The sequence below is a fragment of the Talpa occidentalis genome, unplaced genomic scaffold, assembly GCF_014898055.3.
Source record: "Talpa occidentalis isolate TD23 unplaced genomic scaffold, MPIMG_talOcc4v2.1 talOcc4.12, whole genome shotgun sequence".
Classification (NCBI taxonomy): domain Eukaryota; kingdom Metazoa; phylum Chordata; class Mammalia; order Eulipotyphla; family Talpidae; genus Talpa; species Talpa occidentalis.
The window spans coordinates 18,237,612-18,255,314 of NW_023601212.1; the positions used below are offsets into that span (position 1 = coordinate 18,237,612).

General features: G+C 40.3%; 2 protein-coding genes across 7 annotated transcripts in view; one reads left to right on the forward strand and one right to left on the reverse strand.

Moving 5' to 3' along the window:
* The window catches only part of UBE4A (ubiquitination factor E4A), a 32,810-nt gene that overhangs the window by 9,472 nt on the left and 5,635 nt on the right, over positions 1-17,703 (forward strand). For all 6 annotated transcript variants that reach the window (XM_037505366.2, XM_054693136.1, XM_037505368.2 and 3 more), the window contains 14 exons: positions 1,535-1,687; positions 2,177-2,336; positions 2,581-2,783; positions 2,982-3,173; positions 4,104-4,437; positions 5,463-5,583; positions 7,623-7,927; positions 9,415-9,547; positions 10,552-10,739; positions 12,491-12,591; positions 12,705-12,818; positions 13,629-13,803; positions 14,985-15,165; positions 15,736-15,883. In XM_037505366.2, coding sequence (XP_037361263.1) covers positions 1,535-1,687; positions 2,177-2,336; positions 2,581-2,783; positions 2,982-3,173; positions 4,104-4,437; positions 5,463-5,583; positions 7,623-7,927; positions 9,415-9,547; positions 10,552-10,739; positions 12,491-12,591; positions 12,705-12,818; positions 13,629-13,803; positions 14,985-15,165; positions 15,736-15,883 — 2,508 coding nt within the window. The remainder of the gene's footprint in view (positions 1-1,534; positions 1,688-2,176; positions 2,337-2,580; positions 2,784-2,981; positions 3,174-4,103; positions 4,438-5,462; positions 5,584-7,622; positions 7,928-9,414; positions 9,548-10,551; positions 10,740-12,490; positions 12,592-12,704; positions 12,819-13,628; positions 13,804-14,984; positions 15,166-15,735; positions 15,884-17,703) is intronic.
* Positions 372-626, reverse strand: LOC119240726 (40S ribosomal protein S24-like). Its single transcript, XM_037505371.1, has one exon. The coding sequence runs from the start codon at positions 624-626 to the stop codon at positions 372-374; it is 255 nt and encodes an 84-aa protein (XP_037361268.1).

Below are 17,703 nucleotides of genomic sequence, written 5' to 3' on the forward strand. Positions count from 1 at the left end.
CTTACCTCCCTCTCTCACTTTGTAGTCTTCCTCTTTTGGAGTTGTCTCATCTACCATGACCATATGTCCAAATCTACCCATCCTTTAACATCCAGTTGAAATTCCATCTTATTCATAAGGCCTTGTCAGGTAGAAGTTAGTCTCTCCTCTGAGTTCCTAGAGTAATCTATCTGTGCATCTCTTGTGAGAACATCCCTTTCTCCCTCAAAGTGTGGCTTTTTAGAGGGTTTTAATTTATTAATCCTCTCTTAAAAAATCTGCACAATCACCATAGGTATAATCATTGCAGAATCTTTATGCCTTTTTTCTGCCGGCAGCTACACTGGCTTTTACGCTCCCCTGACTTTCTTCATTCTGTTCTCACATTCCTTTCACTGTTTTCTTAAGGTCTTTTTCGTCTCATACAAGCCAAGTCTTGCGTGTCTGTGTTTGGGTTTATTTTTCTTTGCATAATCCAAGGAATCATAAATCCTGCCAATGCTTGTTGTCATGCCACCTCCAGAATGGATTCTGCATCCAAATACAAAGATGACATTGGGGGTGGCCTTGTACATTCTAGTTAGTTTTTCCTGAAATTCTGTCTTAGTTACTGTTGCCTTCCCAGGGTGAAGGATGTCAGTAACCATTTGTTTCCACCAAAGCGGTCAATTGGTCATGAACTGCCTGGTCCTGATGATTACTAAGTCGTTCAGGATGGTGGTGGCTCTTCAGGAAGCCAGGGAGAAGCTCATGTAGTGACTTTTTTAATGTTCCTGTCTGTCTCCCCTGTTAGACTCTTAAGTTCTCAAGGGCAAGAGCCATCCCTTCCTTCTTTATGTTTTTTCCTAAATTAAACAGTGCATTTTGGGGCCTCTCTGGTGGTGCAGGGGTTAAAGTCTCAGCCACTCCGGCCTGAGTTTGATCCCTGGCCAGGGATCAAACCCACATGGCGCAGCAGACTTCTCCTGTCTTTACCCGCTGTTCCCCTCAGCAGTGTATTTCAGTAGATCTGCCTGTTCTGCTCCCCATTCTGTCTCTGGTGAATCCTATCACCCCTCCAGCCCCCTTGAACCTCTGGTTTTTATATGCATAAATAAATAAAAATAAATTTTTTTTTTAAAGTGCATTTCACCTTATAGGTATCTCATTAACATTAGAGAAATGAAAGCTTGGTAAGGAAGACCCTTGACAACTACAGTTTAATTGGATACATTTGACTTATCTTTATATAAGACTGTATAAGGTCAGCAGTCACACAGAGTAATAGTTTTCAAATATGTGTATAATTGTTGCTTCTCAACACCAATTCAACAAATATTCTTTTGATGCTTACTTTGTGTTCAAGGCTGTAATAGACACTTGATCTTGATTTATGGTAACTACATGTATGCAGTTATTTTCTAATATTATCTAAAGTTACAATACACTGGGTTCTTTTTTCCCCTTTGCTCTGCATCCTGTGATTCTCATAATAACCTGTCAAAATGACCTTTTACATCTTGGTTTTCTAAGGTTAAATGCAAATGTTTAGCATTTTCATTGTTTCTCTTACTAGGCCATCTTTGCTCGCTTATTACTTCAAGATCCAGGCAACCACTTGATTAACATGACTTCTTCTACAACATTGAATCTCTCTGCTGATCGAGATGCAGGGGAGAGGCATATTTTTTGTTACCTTTATTCCTGCTTCCAAAGAGCCAAGGAAGAGGTAAGGAATAATCCCCACTAAGTACTACATTTTCCTCTTGTATATGACTTTAACATAAAAGCCAGAGTTGGATCATTGTCTTTTATATCAATTTCTATATATCATTGTATATCTGGAACAGTATATCAGAGCACTTTTATTTGTCTTCTAAACTTTCAGTCTTCTTTCTGTGACTTGGGGTCCACTTCCTGAACCAGTGTCCCTTATTTTCTCTATAACTCTCAAAAAAATCACACCCTAAAAAAAAAAATGATACATTCATTTCCACTGAGATATAAATAGAAAAGGCTAAGCTTGATCGTTTCCAGGACTGTAATTTTAAGAGATTATTGGTTCCTTAAATCAAAAAATGAACTCATGAATTTTCAGGCATCTTCAGGAGAACAGTATTGTTTTGGGACATAGTGTCTTTCTCATTCTGTTTGCTGTGTCCACCCTTGTTACAGGTCATAAAGCTAGACTCTTCCCTCTTCTTCATGCTGTTTACAGATTACCAAAGTTCCAGAGAACCTGCTACCCTTTGCAGTGCAGTGCAGAAATCTCACTGTGTCCAATACCCGAACGGTTCTCCTTACCCCAGAGATCTATGTTGACCAAAACATCCATGAACAACTGGTAGATCTGATGTTGGAAGCCATCCAAGGAGCCCGTGAGTACATAAGCAAGATCTATAAGATTCTGCATTTTTATTTCTGAAATTTAAATCTCTAATTGCACTAGAAAGTCTTAGAACCACTGTGGTTCTGGTGGAAATTGAGAAAGAAGGCACTCGTCTCAACCTTCAGGGTTGAACACCAGTAGCATTAGGAATAGTCTCAGAAGAGTGAAGAGCTAGTATATAAAAGCACATAAAAATTCATGTGGCCTTCCCTCTAATATTTGTCTTTTGTAAGATTTTGAAGATGTGGCTGAGTTCCTGGAAGAAGTCATTGAAGCCTTGATTTTGGATGAGGAAGTTCGAACATTTCCGGAAGTCATGATTCCAGTATTTGATATTTTATTGGGCCGCATAAAAGATCTAGAGCTCTGCCAGATCCTATTGTATGCTTATCTGGATATTCTTCTCTATTTCACCAGACAAAAGGATATGGCAAAGGTAGGTCTAAAAGATGGCATCTATTCAGTTGCGCTGGGGATTTAATACTTAGTGTTTCCCTATCCTGAGGGCACTATAATATCTATTGAATAAAAGAAAGATACATTGGTTGTTGTATAGACAATTCTTTGAGTCTCTCTCACCCCATCACCTTTATCTCATTAAGCATGAATAAATAGAACTTGTCTTCTCTTGCAGGTTTTCGTAGAATATATTCAACCCAAGGACCTTAGCAATGGGCAGATGTACCAGAAGACCTTGCTGGGAGTGATCTTGAATATATCCTGCTTATTAAAGACTCCTGGTGTGGTAGAAAATCACGGCTATTTCCTGAATCCATCTCGTTCCAGTCCCCAAGAAATCAAAGTACAGGAGGCCAACATCCATCAGGTGGAACTGTTTACTGGGATATCTTAGCCCCCTGATCTTAGATTAAGTATAGTTTTCTCAAGATGCAGATGCAGATGAGGCTATTTGAGCCTCTTTGGGAAAGCAGATTGATCTGATTGGCTTTCTCCCATAATCATGTGAAGGAATTGCCCTCTCTTTAGCATGCACTAAGAGGAGATGGTAAGCCCTGTGTGTTTGAGAATAAGCTGCCGCTATCCTTTGCCCAGCACTGTAATACTGCCACTTCCTCTCAGCTGTCATTTTCTCACCAAGTTATTTCTTATAGCTTCAGTTCCTAAAATCTTCTGAACGAACTCCAGCTTACAAACCAGTTTTGTTCCTTTACTTTATTCCATCTATGTCCTCTCTGTTTGGGCTTCTTAGAATAAATCATAGTAGGGGTCTGGTCAACATGAGTGGGAATATGTGGTTGTATTGGGATAATGTAAGTCCCCCATCTTCACAGCTCACTGAAGTGGGGGTTGACAAATTATAGCAGTGGCCAAATCCTGCCTGCCACCTGTTTTTATAAATAGTTTTATTGAACACAGCCATGTGTGTTCATATGTGTATTGTTTTTGGCTTGACTTCATGCCTCAGTGACAGAGTTGAATAGTTGCTTACAAAAACCATATGGTATGCAAAGCCAGGATTTTTATCATCTGCCCCTTTGCAGAGTTTACCGACCTCTACTCTAAAGCTATGTAATGCTATCTGCAATTTGGCAGCTCATCAGGAAATGTCTCATAAATGCCTCCACCCAATTTTTTTTTTTCTTAATCAGAACTAGGGGATAAGACACAGGGAGAGTGAGGAAGAAGATTAGGGTTAGCATACTTCTGGAAATTGCCAGTGGCTAAGGTTTGGGAGTAACAAATATTAGGATTTTGAAACTGGAATGTTCTGTGGTTGTGTTTTCTGGCTAAACAGTTCATGGCTCAGTTCCATGAAAAGATCTACCAGATGCTGAAGAACTTACTCCAGCTCTCTCCAGAAACCAAACACTGTATCTTGTCCTGGCTTGGAAACTGTTTGCATGCAAATGCAGGCCGCACCAAGATTTGGGCCAATCAGATGCCTGAAATCTTCTTCCAAATGTATGCCTCGGATGCCTTCTTTCTGAATCTGGGTGCTGCTCTCCTGAAGTTATGCCAGCCATTTTGCAAACCCAGATCCTCTCGGCTCCTCACCTTTAATCCCACTTACTGTGCCCTGAAGGAGTTGAATGATGAAGAACGAAAAATAAAAAATGTACACATGAGAGGTAGGGGGGATTTGGGCTTCTCAAAAACTGAGTGTGTGTGTGTGTGTGTGTGTGTGTGTGTGTGTGTGAGAGAGAGAGACAGAGACAGAGAGAGATGTTCAAGGCATCCACTCTTCACAAAGGTGCCTTTTTTCCTCAAAGATGAGGCAGAAAGAAAAGCTATTTTAACCTTTAAAAAGATAACTTTTTAAAAAATCTGGTCTTTTTTATATGTTGTAATTTAATAAAACCTTCTCCCTGAATTTGGCAACCTTGGATAGTCATTCAAAAAAATGAATAAAGTATAGTCCCTGTTCTTTTGAACTCAAAGGCTCTGAAAGAAGGCAGAGATATTAACAGATAACCATAAAATGTGGCGTAGGGTTAAGCTGTGAGAATACAGAGAAGGGAATAAATAATATTCTGTAAAAGTTGAGATCTTCCTAGCTGAGTCTTGATAGCTGAGTTGGGTTCATCAGGCAAATAAACAAAAGGTATATAATGATTCAAAACTACAGAAAAGTTTGATGTGACTAGAAGAAAGAAGATGGGACATGGCAGGAAATGAGAGTAGGAAGGAAGAATGGGCTCAAGTTGGAGAAAACTCAATACAGAAAAGTGCGAAGAAAATCATTCATTGTTCTATCAAAAAGAATCACTTGATTTTGGTTTTTTCCCTCCCAGTTTTATAACTCTCCTAATTATAAAAGTAATATATGCTCAAAGGCAAATAATCTTAAATACAAACACATAATAGATAGCAAGTTATCTATTGTCTATGACTTGGAAAAATCTATGGTGTTGTCATTCCTTTTAACTTTTGGTGATTTCATGGTCAAGCTGAAGAATTTTAACTGCTTTTCATAGAAAGAAGCAAAAAGAAAGTATTAATTTGATGAGATTTGTTTTTAAGAAGATATTACTCAAAAAATAAAAAGAAGGTATCACTAGTAGCGGTATGGAAGTTGAACTTGAGTGGAGGGATTTTGGAAATCATGATAGATGTCTTTGGCAAGCCATTTACTCTTCCTTTTAACTTCTTTGAGGTTTGGACAAAGAAACCTGTTTGATCCCAGCTGTACAGGAACCAGAGTTTCCCCAGAACTACAACCTTGTAACAGAGAACCTTGTTCTGACAGAATACACTTTGTACTTGGGATTTCACAGGTAACTCCTCTGATGGCATTAGGAAAGAAGTATTGGTTGTGTTGATAACCAAAAGGTGAAAGTGAGTCTTACAGTCTCATTCTTAAGGCTCACATAGGAAAAGGGCAGTAGATGCATTCATTTATGTTTACATTAATCAGCTTTGACAGATAACTTGAATGTTTCTTAAGTTTTTGATCTGTTAAATTTTTTAAACTAAAGATACGCTAGAATTTTTCTCTCACTTACAAATTTTTAACTTACTGCCTTCTATTGTAATCTGGAAATTGGAGTTGTTTTCATATGACATTTATATTTTTGCTCTTGGATGAGAAAAGACTAAGCTCTATTAAGTCTAGAGCCAAAGTTGGCAAAATTAAGGAAATATTTAGAAGGAATTCCAGTCAGATCAGTAGACTCACAGAAGACAGATCTATCAAAAGATAAATTCTAAAAAGATAGATTCCAGGTATGTGAAAATTTGAAAACAAGAATGTATGGCTCCCAGAAATGGTTCTGGCTAAACATATGTCATTCTATGATTTTCTCCCCTCGGATTTAGCTAAGGGGAGAAAATAGTTACTCAGGGGCCTCCCTGGTGGTGCAAGGGGTTAAGCACGGCGCTGTGAAGCTGTCCACAGTCTCTGCTGCACAAGGTCGATCCCCGGCCAGGGAGCCACCCACATGGCGCAGCAGACCTCTCCTGTCTGGCCCGCTGCTCCCCTCAGCAGTATATTTCAGTCAGTCTGCCTGTTCTGCTCCCCACTCTGTCTCTGGTGAATCTCTCACCTCCCATACCTCTGGCCTGTACCCCAATTCTTGTATCCATAAATAAATAAATCTTAAAAAAAAAAAAAGAAAATACTATAGTCTATAGGGAGGGGTATTAAAGATAGGAATTTTAATGCCTTTTCAGGATACTTAAATTGACACAGAGCATTTTTCAAAACTCAGCATATTCCTGGAAAAATGAAATTATGTCTGTCTTAGTGAGTTTTCTATGCCTGTCATTGACATTTTAGGTGAGACAACAGATAATTCAGGATATGCTGAACCTGTTCAACCACTTAGATTCAAATACAAAAATGAATGTTATCTAGTTCTCCAGTATGAGCTAGCTGACCCTTAGACATTATCTACCGGGCCAAAGGAGATGCCTATAAATCATAGTAGGCAGATTCCATAACATTGAATTATAGGTCTTCTCATTAGAGAACATTTGGCTCTGTGAAAAATAATTTTATATTGAACAATAGAGGACTGGGAGTGGCTCTTAAGTTGCATCCCAAGTGGCTGATAGTTTACATGCGGTCGTTATTAATCTAGAGTCCCCTTTTTTTAAGATTTATTTATTTATGCATACAAGAAGTGGGGTATAGGCCAGAGGTGCAGAGGGTGAGAGGATGCACCAGAGATAGAGTGGGGAGCAGAACAGGCAGATTGACTGAAATACACTGCTAAGTGGAGCAGTGGGCTAGACAGGAGAGGTCTGCTGTACCATGTGGGCTAGCTCCCTGGTCTGGAATCTAACTTGTGCTCTAGTGGCTGCGGATAGCTTCACAGTGCTGTGACTTAACCCCTTGCACCACCAGGGAGGGTCCCCTAGAGTCCCTTTTTATAAGCTTTAGTTCTCTATTAACTATAGTTAGGATTTGTCTAATTACTCTAATAATTCTATGAAATTACCAGCATTGTACTTGCAGAGTGTCTTAACCCTGCTGGGCTTCTTAGCATAATAGTCATTTTACATAACTGCCCAGTCTACACCCTGCACAACCCAGGTACTGTTCTTTGGGTGCTGCTTTTCAGCTGAAGGCTGCTATTTGTAATTATGTTCAGTTATGTTGAGTACTTAGTAATATTTTCCCAGTGCTCTGCCCCCTGCCTCTGTCATGTCAATAACTTTTGTGAATGCCTTCTGTGTCATTACAATTGCAGCTCCCTATATTCTAAAAGAGAATAATAGACTAAGTAAATAAGGATTTTTTTTCTGAAACAGTCTACGTGAACGCCCCCTTGTGAGCCTCCCTTACCCAGTCTTTTCTGTTTTCCTGCGGCAGGTTGCATGATCAGATGGTAAAAATAAACCAAAATCTGCATCGGCTTCAGGTTGCCTGGCGGGATGCTCAGCAAAGTTCTAGTCCTGCTGCTGACAATCTCCGGGAGCAGTTTGAGCGACTGATGACCATCTATCTCTCTACCAAGACAGCCATGACCGAGCCACAGATGCTACAAAACTGCCTCAATTTGCAGGTGTCCATGGCTGTTCTGTTAGTTCAACTGGCCATAGGCAATGAGGGCTCACAGCCAATAGAGCTAACTTTTCCTTTGCCAGATGGCTACAGCTCTTTGGGTTATGTGCCAGGTAAGCAAGCTCTCCCTTGGAACTTCCTATTTATAGCCTTCTAAGTTTAACTGAATGACTTTGGAAGTTAAATCCTCAAAATACTTTCTTTAGTCAACTGTTTTGGGAGAAACACCTCAAATAATATCTACTTGTCAGAGTATGGGGGAGCTGACAGCTTGTTCCTCAGCCTTGTATCCCCACTACGAGAGCTATCAGAAAATAGCCTTCAAAGGATTTAGTGCAATCAGAGTTTTCAGAACTGTTAATTAATCATAACTTTTGTTCGATTTTTAAATGTATCTATATCTCTCTGTACTTTTCTTCAAAAAACAAATCATCTCCTCTTGATTAAACCAGAAGGGAAGAGAGGGCTTGGGGGACTGGTAGATACTGTTGGCCATCAAATCAGATTATATTTTCTTGATCACTGTATTGGCATCTACTGCTATGTAACACAAATTACAGAAGCTTAAAACAACAAACATTCTTTCACATGGTTTCTGTGGGTTATGAATCCAGTGGCTTAGCTGCACGGTTCTGACTCTGGATCTCATGAGGTTGCAGCCAAACTGTCACACAGGGCCATAGGCAGCTGAAGACATGACTAGAGCTGGAGGATCTGCTACAAGCTTAATAAGTAGCTGTTGGCAGACTTCAGTTGCTTTCTGGCCTCCTTTCCAGGCCACACTGGTCTTATTACTGCTCAACTGTGGCAGCTGACTTTTCCCAGAAAAAGTGACCAAAATGGAAGCAATAACCTAATCACACAATGATGTGCCATCACTTCTATATGCCTCAGGGTGTGTCTTCTTTCCTGGAAGAGTGTAGGAGGGAACACACAAAGACATAAATACCAGGAGGCCAAAACAACTGGAGGACAGGAGATTGGTGACTATAGTCATCTCATATATTTATCTTTATTCAAGATTCTTCATACATCTAAAGAATTACTTAAACCACAGTTAACCCTGAGAGTGAAAAATATATTTCCTTAAACTGTACTGATGTGTTAACCATATTTTGTATCATTACAATTTTTATATTGCTGCTTTTTTTTTTAAGATTTATTTTTATTTATTTATGCATACAAGAACTCAGGTAGGTCAGAGGTGCGGGGGATGAGAGGATTCACCAGTCTGAGTGGGGAACAGAATAGACAGATCTACTAAAATATGTGCTGAGGGGAGGAGCAACAGGCAAGACAGGAGAGGTCTGCTGCGCCATGTGGCTTAGCTCCCTGACCAGGGATCGAACTCAGGCCACAGTGGCTGACAATAGCTTGATAGCGCTGAGACTTTAACCCCTGTGCCACCAGGGAGGTCCTTTATAGTGCTTTGATAAAAATAAAATGATTTAAGAGTTTATATATTATTGGTATTCCTAGTATCTACAAGACATTTTTTTGTTTTTTTATCCTTCACTAAGCAGGGTGGAAGGGAGGGACTTAAAATGTACTGTGTTCAGTATAAAGAGACAGATGTTTGTCTAATTCCAGTGTTTTTCAGAATTTTTTGCAGATAATCTGGGTGATTTCCTCATTTTTCTTCGCCGTTTTGCCGATGACATCTTGGAGACCTCAGCAGATTCCCTGGAACATGTCCTTCACTTTATCACCATTTTCACTGGAAGTATAGAAAGGTAAAAGTGCTGAAAGCTTGACTCCGTCACTGTTTAGAGCTGCAAAATATTCAGAAGACTTCTAAACCAAGAAATAAACAAGCCTGAATCATAAGGGGTTGCCTTCAGAAGTTGTGTTAACATTAATGAATCACCTGACCATCCTTATGGGTAGCCAAAAATCCCACTCTCGAGAGGAATAAGCAAAGGACTTTGCCCACAGAGAATTTGAACCTGCATATAAGGTACCTGATGGGAATTCCACTGCTATTCCCTGGTTAAAAGTAGTTACCGTAAAGCCAGAAACTAACCACTGGCAGGTGCTAATGATCTAACAATTACATAACAAGTTTACTCTTGAAATTCTGAATTGAATGAGCAATAAACTTATATGCTTTCTGATCTCAAGTCTTCTCACTCATAGTTCTAGTTCTTTATCCCAAAGGAAGATACTCATTGTGACCTGTAGAGTTGCTTCTCTGATTTTTCAGGGTCTAAGCCAAAGGAAACAATGTTTACATAAGAGAAGATCTGCAAGAAGAGAATGCATCCACAATTTCCTGAGTCATGTCAGTGAGACGTAGGGTAGAAGCCAATCCTTCACTAAGAAGAGCAGACCTAATAAGAAATCATAATTCAGTCAAGTATTTATGGTCCACATTGTAAGCAGGGTAGAGTAATACATAAATCTGATCCTGAACCTCTGAAAGGCTGGAAAAGCAAGTTTATCCCAGATGAAACTGAGGGAATAGTAAACAGTAAATAATGTGCTTTTATAGAAAAGTAACAAAATGGTTAGGCATTAAACAGAAACTTAAATACCCTCGTACTTTGTAAGCTGTGATCTCAGCAATTAAATGGTGCGCCCTGCATTATTCCCTGAAAATTGATAGACCTAAGACTGTACAATTTTTTTTTCCTTAATGGTGGTATAGATATTTTGGTTCCTCATGTGAAGAGGACAGTCATATATTTGGGCGTTAACGCTTTCTACCTGCTCAGCTGACTTTCTGCCCTATTTGCAGGATGAAGAATCCCCACTTAAGGGCCAAACTGGCTGAGGTGTTGGAAGCAGTGATGCCCCACCTAGATCAGACCCCAAATCCTTTGGTATCTAGTGTGTTTCACCGGAAACGTGTATTCTGCAACTTTCCCTATGCAGCCCACCTTGCAGAAGCTCTAATCAAGGTTTTTGTGGACATTGAGTTTACAGGTAAAGCATTCCAGAACTGAGAAGCTGATACTAATAGAGTCTCTTAGCTTGAACAGTATTTGTCAGAAAAATGTACTCAGATATCATTTATTGAATATATGCTGCTATTGCCTTGATAGTAAGTGCTTTTTTGCATTGTTTTATTTTGCTAAATTATCCCTACCTTACCCATGAGTAAGATTAATCTGCTCAACAGTTTAAATTATTTGTCTGGGGCCTCCCCAGTGGCGCGGCGGTTGAGTGCTGGGTTGCAAAGCTGCCCGCAGACTCTGCAGCTCCGGTTCGATCCCCGGCTGCTCCCCGGCCTCCGGAGGAGGGTCCCACATGGTGCGCAGACTTCTCCTGCCACCCGCTGCTCCCCTCAGCAGTGTACTTCAATCCTTCTGCCTGCTCTGCTCCCCACTCTGGCTCTGGTGAATTCTCTCACCCTCCTGCGCTTCTGACTGTACCCAGTGCTTGTATAAATAAATAAAAATAAATCTTAAAAAAAAAAAAGTCTTTAAAAAAAATTATTGTCTGTGACATAACGCCTACCATTTAGCTGTGTCACCCAAAAAAAAAAAACAGTCTTGCCAACTTTATTATGTTGCTTGATAAAATCATAAATTAGGTCATTTAATTAAAAGCTGTGTCTTTTATTTTTCTCTGCTTCAAAATTGCAGAATAGTAGATAATGAGACAGTGTGCTGATTGAGATACTCTTATCTGAACTGTGGCTCACGGTCTTACTAGATTAAGAAAAATAGCAGACAATATGCCTTTCACTTTGGCCTTTTGAGACCTATGCTTGAGCTGCTATGTTCGAGTAAATAGTACTATTTCAGCTAGTAAACAAAGTATGTTAAGCAGTTATTTAAGACTTTTTTAAAGTGGATTTCCTACCATCCAATGATAAAGATGTATTTGACATTTAAAGAATATATAACATTTTACTGACTTCCTCTTTACATTTTGACTTTTTACTTGTTTACCTCTGAACATTAGTTTCCTTATCTATAAAATGGATTAAAGTGATAATTAAGTGCATGTAAGTATTCATAATACACAAGAAGTTGCACAGTAAGTCACTGCAGTTATCATATGACCATTACAACACTGAGGTTGAACAGCCTAAGGTTTGTAATGGTAGTGGATATATTATAATTCCTGTTTTATTTCTGAGTAAGTGGAAGTTAAAAAAGGTTAAGAGACTTGCATCAAGCGGGAAAACCCAGGCCTTCTGATTCTAAATCCATGTTCTTCCTTTAATATGGTTACCTAACCTATAGAGCTCTAGTGATAGTGTTACATGTCAAAAGCAGCACACTCTTCTGGTTTTTAGCTCCTTATGTGATTTTTCAAAATAATGATTAACTAGTTGGCTACCCAGTTGGAATATTATCTGTGAAGAATGTGGGGATTACTTAGTATCCCATTCTGCATATGGCTGTCCCATCTGCCACATGCTCAGCTCAGAGGCCTTATTCAGTCTGATCAGTGCTCTGTATTTAGTTATGAAAGCATTTGTTTCCCTTGGTTTTTATTGTATAACTTTGTCCTTGTTCATTTCTGTGTAAAGTGTCCTTTACATCTGTCTCCCTCTTGTTGTGTAAGCAAGGAAATAAGCAGACACTGGCTACAACTCCAGACTTGTATAAACTCCCAGCCCTGTTACATGCAGAATAAGAGAAAATGGCTACAAATAGACATTAGCTCTTACCCTTTCTCTAACAGCACCACCTCTGTTGGCTTTTGTTCTTACCTCATTCCAGGAGACCCACATCAATTTGAGCAGAAGTTTAATTACCGCCGTCCCATGTATCCCATTCTGAGGTACATGTGGGGAACAGATACATACCGAGAAAGCATTAAGGTGAGAAAGTTTTTAGTGAAACCAAAGTTGAGTTATCTGAGTTTTGCTTCAGATAAGTCCCGGTGAGTTGTGGTTCAATACTAAAATGACTGTCTCTTGGATTGGATTTACAGGATTTGGCTGATTATGCCTCTAAGAATTTAGAAGCCATGAATCCCCCACTTTTCCTCCGATTTCTTAATCTGCTAATGAATGATGCCATATTCCTTCTGGATGAAGCCATACAGGTAAAAGAAAGAAAAGCACATTGTATTGCGTCTCCACCATCAGATCTTCGTCAGTACAAGCTTTTTATCCTTTAATCAAAATAGAGCAATCCTTATGCTCCTTACTAGCTTTGGACACCAGAAATTTTTGAGGTATGATGTATTGCCAACCTTGCTATTAATGAGCTTGATAGATACTGTTCCTTTATATTTTTTTTAAGATTTATTGTTATTTATGCATACAGAAACTGGGGTGTAGGCCAGAGATGCAGGGGGTGAGAGTATTCACCAGAGGCAGAGTGGGGAGCAGAACAGGCAGATCTACTGAAATATACTGCTGAGGGGAGCAGTGGGCAAGACAGGAGAGGTCTGCTGCACCGTGTGGGTTAGCTCCCTGGCTGGGGATGGTACTCATGCCACAGTGGCTCGGCTTGATAGTGCTGCAACTTTAACCCCTGTGCCGCCAGAGAGGCCCTGGGTGGGGTTTTTTTCCCACCATCTTTCAGGAAGAATTTTTATTTTCACTGCCTTTTTTTTATTTGTTTGGTTTCGTATATTACACTATTTATCCTCCTTTCTCTTACATAATGTTTCTAGGGGAATTACCCATAAATGTACCCATGCGGAAACAAATCTAGATGGAACCACAATATCTTTTCTTTTTTTTCTTCCCCACAATTTATTTTAAGCTTTAGCCCTATGTGGAAAAATAAAGCTCTTGTCTCTTATAAAGTCCCTGGTTTTCCCATTTTAGTGCACTAGATCGTAAATAGAACCTCTTATATTATCTTTCCTTCCTTCTCCACTGCATCCCACCTCTGGTTGCTGCAGTACTTGAGCAAGATAAAGATTCAACAAATTGAGAAGGACCGAGGTGAATGGGATAGTCTGAGTCCAGAAGCCCGCAGAGAGAAGGAGGCTGGTCTACAGATGTTTGGACAGCTGGCACGTTTCCATAATATCATGTCCAATGAAACCATTGGTACCCTTGCCTTTCTGACATCAGGTAAGAAATGAAGTACTGCTTTCCCAAAAAAGTAGGGGTCAAGATTGCTCCATGTGCAAAACTAGGCCCACCTGGAACTAGAATTCAGACTCTGGTGGCAATATCTGCAAGGGAAGTGAATCCATTAAAGAAACTTCATGAAGAATAATGCCCATGACTGACATATGAATGGGGAAATGTTAACTTTAAATAGCCACATATGGCCAGTGACTTCCACATTGGATAGCACAGGGATATATATATACTGCAATGGTAAGCCATTTGTGATAAAGCTTATGAAAAAAGTTACTAAATATGTATAAATATAATAATCGTTTTGTTTAGTAATGTGTGTGTGTAAATATGGACAGAAAAACTAGAAGGTTGTATTAGAAAAATGTTAACAATGCTATTTCTGGGTGGTAGATTTGTATTTTGTTAATCCACTTTCATTTATATTTACTAGTAACACTGCAATGAAAATAGTTATATATATTTTTTTTTAAGATTTATTTATTTATTTATACATGCACTGGGTACAGTCAGAAGTGCGGGAGGGTGAGAGAATTCACCAGAGCAGAGCAGGGAGCAGAATAGGCAGAAGGACCGAAGTACACTGATGAGGTGAGCAGCGGGCGGCAGGAAAGGTCTGTGCGCCATGTTGGACCCTCGCCCAGCAGCCGGGGATTGAACCGGTGCTGCAGAGGGTACGGGCAGCTTCGCAACCCAGCGCTCAACCGCTGCACCACCGGGGAGGCCCTAGTTATGTAATTTTTTTTTTTTTTTTAAGGTAGCTTTATTTATTTATTTATTTTAAAGATTTATTTATTTATTTATACAAGCATTGGGTACAGTCAGAAGCGCGGGAGGGTGAGAGAATTCACCAGAGCTAGAGTGGGGAGCAGAGCAGGCAGAAGGACCGAAGTACACTGCTGAGGGGAGCAGCGGGCGGCAGGAAAGGTCTGCGCGCCATGTGGGACCCTCCTCTGGTGGCCGGGGAGCAGCTGGGAATCGAACCGGCGCTGCAGAGGCTGCGGGCAGCCTCGCAACCCAGAGCTCAACCGCTGCGCCACCGGGGAGGCCCCTAGTTATGTAATTTTAAACACTAGTTGACCCCAGAGGTCTTCAAGTAAAGCTCTAAAACATAATAAGAAAAAGATTGTTAATGGATTAAGTTTTCACAAACCTTGGGTTTTTTCCAGAGATTAAATCACTCTTTGTGCATCCTTTCCTGGCCGAGCGCATCATCTCCATGCTGAACTACTTCCTGCAGCACCTGGTGGGCCCCAAGATGGGAGCCTTAAAAGTCAAGGACTTCAGTGAATTTGACTTCAAGCCCCAGCAACTTGTATCAGATATCTGCACCATCTACTTAAATCTTGGGTATCTGAGATTAAAATTGGGCGAGCCAAAGGGGATGTGAATGTTTTAATTTGGGGGTGTGATAATGGAATAACTAGGTGGCAATTATGTGGAAATAGGAAAGAAGCAGTTCTTCTCTAGTTGGTGATGAAGGGGTCTTCTGTAGTTTTAAGTTACAAGATTTCATATGACCTATGGAACATTGTTTAGAATTTCCAACATTTGCCTTCATCTGTGCAAAAAAGATAAACTTTACTAGTTGTGCCATTGCTTGGAAAACAGTATTCTCTAAGCCAAGGATACTTGCTAGATTTTCTTCCTAAAAATAAGAAGAAATCTTTTATCGAAATGACATTCATGGAGTTACTCAGTTTCTACTGGGTCTCTCTCTTTCTCTCCCATGTATACGGGAGGTATGCATATTTTTATTAAACTTGTTTTTTATCTTGTTTTTTCTCTTGCCAAAAAAAAAGAACAACACACACATACACCCAGCATAGAAGTGACAGGAAACCTATTTCTCTCCCCTCCATTATCTCCCTCCTTGACTTACCCTCTGATTCTCATTTTTCTCTGTTGCTGACCTTCTAGGGATGAGGAGAATTTCTGTGCCACTGTACCCAAGGATGGACGTTCCTATTCACCAACTCTTTTTGCACAGACAGTCCGAGTCTTGAAGAAAATAAATAAGCCCGGGAATATGATTGTAGCTTTCAGCAACTTAGCAGAGAGAATTAAGGTAAGCAGGAGGGTTATATGTTTATTAACATATTCAATAAAAAACACATTGTCAACTTAGCTATGCTGCTTTTTACCCTATTTGAGAGGGGAAAGGAACTTTGCTGTAAGAAAATACAAAGAGATGGTTCTTTCTGATCAGTCAGTAACTAGAACTTGGGGCCTCCCCAGTGGCACAGCATGTTGAACTCAGTGCTGTGAAGCTGTCCACAGCCTCTGCAGCACAGGTTCGATTCCCGGCCGGCCAGGGAGCAATGCACATGGCGAATCAGACCTCTCCTATCACGCCCGCTGCTCTCCTCAGCAGTATTGTTGGTCCGTCTGCCTGTTCCGCTCCCCACTCTGTCTCTGATGATTTCTCTCACCCTCCTGCACCTCTGGCCTATACCCCAGTTCTTGTATAAGTGAATAAATCTTTATAAAAAAAAAAAAAAAAAAGGGGGCCTCCCCGGTGGCACAGCAGGTTGAGTGCAGCACTGTGAAGCGGTCTGCAGCCTCTGTAGTGCTGGTTTGATTTCCGGCTGGCCAGGGAGATTCCCACATGGTGAGGCAGACCTCTCCTGTCTTGCCCGCTACTCTCCTCAGCAGTGTACTTCGGTCCTTCTGCCTGTTCTGCTACCTACTCTGTCTCTGGTGAATTCTCTCACCTCTGGCCTGTACCCCAGTGCTTGTATAAATAAATAATCTTCAAAAAATAAATAAATAAAACTTGGGGGCCTCCCCTGGTGGCGCAGCGGTTGAGCGCTGGGCTGCAAGGCTGCCCACAGCCTCTGCAGCGCCGGTTCATTCCCCGGCCACCAGTGAGGGTCCCATAAAGAAAGAAAAAAAAAAAAAAAACTTGGGGCCTCCCTGGTGGCCTCGGAGTCAAGTCTCAGTGCTGTCACCACTGCGGCCTGAGTTCGAGCCCCAGCCAGGGAGCTAACCCACATGTGGCACAGCAGACATCTCCTCTCTTGCCCACTGCTCCCCTTAGCAGTATATTTCAGAGGATCCTCCTGTTCTGCTCCCCACTCTGTCTCTGGTGAGTCCTCTCATCTCCCTCAACTCTGGCCTACACCCCAGTTCTTCATTGAATAAATAAATCTATTTTTAAAAAAACTGAAAATTAATACTGCTCTTTTGACATGAGGGTGAGGACAGAAAATTGATTTAAGAAGCTTCTACTACAAGAGATTTGAAAATCTGGATGTTAATGCAGAACAGCTTTTTAGAATAAAATTCAAGATTGGTAGCTTTTACTCAGTGATTTTTAATTCTCTGTTCTCTATACTTGTAGTTGATAGTTGGCTTATACTGGAATAGCCACATATTTTAAAGATTAAATTGCTATACCAGAGATGGGTGAGGGAAGAGAGAAATAGGTGAAGGGGGTTCAAAAAGAAAATAAACATTCTATTGTCTCCATCTAATCCCTTTGGTTGGTGTATGACAAACTCTATTAATAATTATGAAGAAAAAAAATCCTGGCACTGGGTCTTTGAAAACCTATTGATATCAGTCTCTGCTTTACTGAGTTATTTATTGAGTTGGACTTCATCCTTTCCTAAAGTTTAGCCAAATGGGTCTCTGAGGAGCTGATCTCATTGGGTCCCTGAGGATCTAGAGTCAATAAGGAATCAAACATTGAAGGTACTTTTAAATTCCTACACTTATTTGCACCTAAAACCAGAATCTGTTTTTAAACCAGGAACTGCTTGAGTGATTATAATTATGCAAATAATAGCCTTCTTACCCCCTTCCCTTTTTGAATTATGACATTTAAAACAGGACTGTTGCCAGAAGGATGTTATATGTGAAGTGGTTTTTTTGCCTGTTAACATT

Excerpts from the sequence above, each read along its gene's own strand:
- LOC119240726 (XM_037505371.1), bottom strand. The coding sequence starts at position 626 with ATGGTTACTGACATCCTTCACCCTGGGAAGGCAACAGTAACTAAGACA.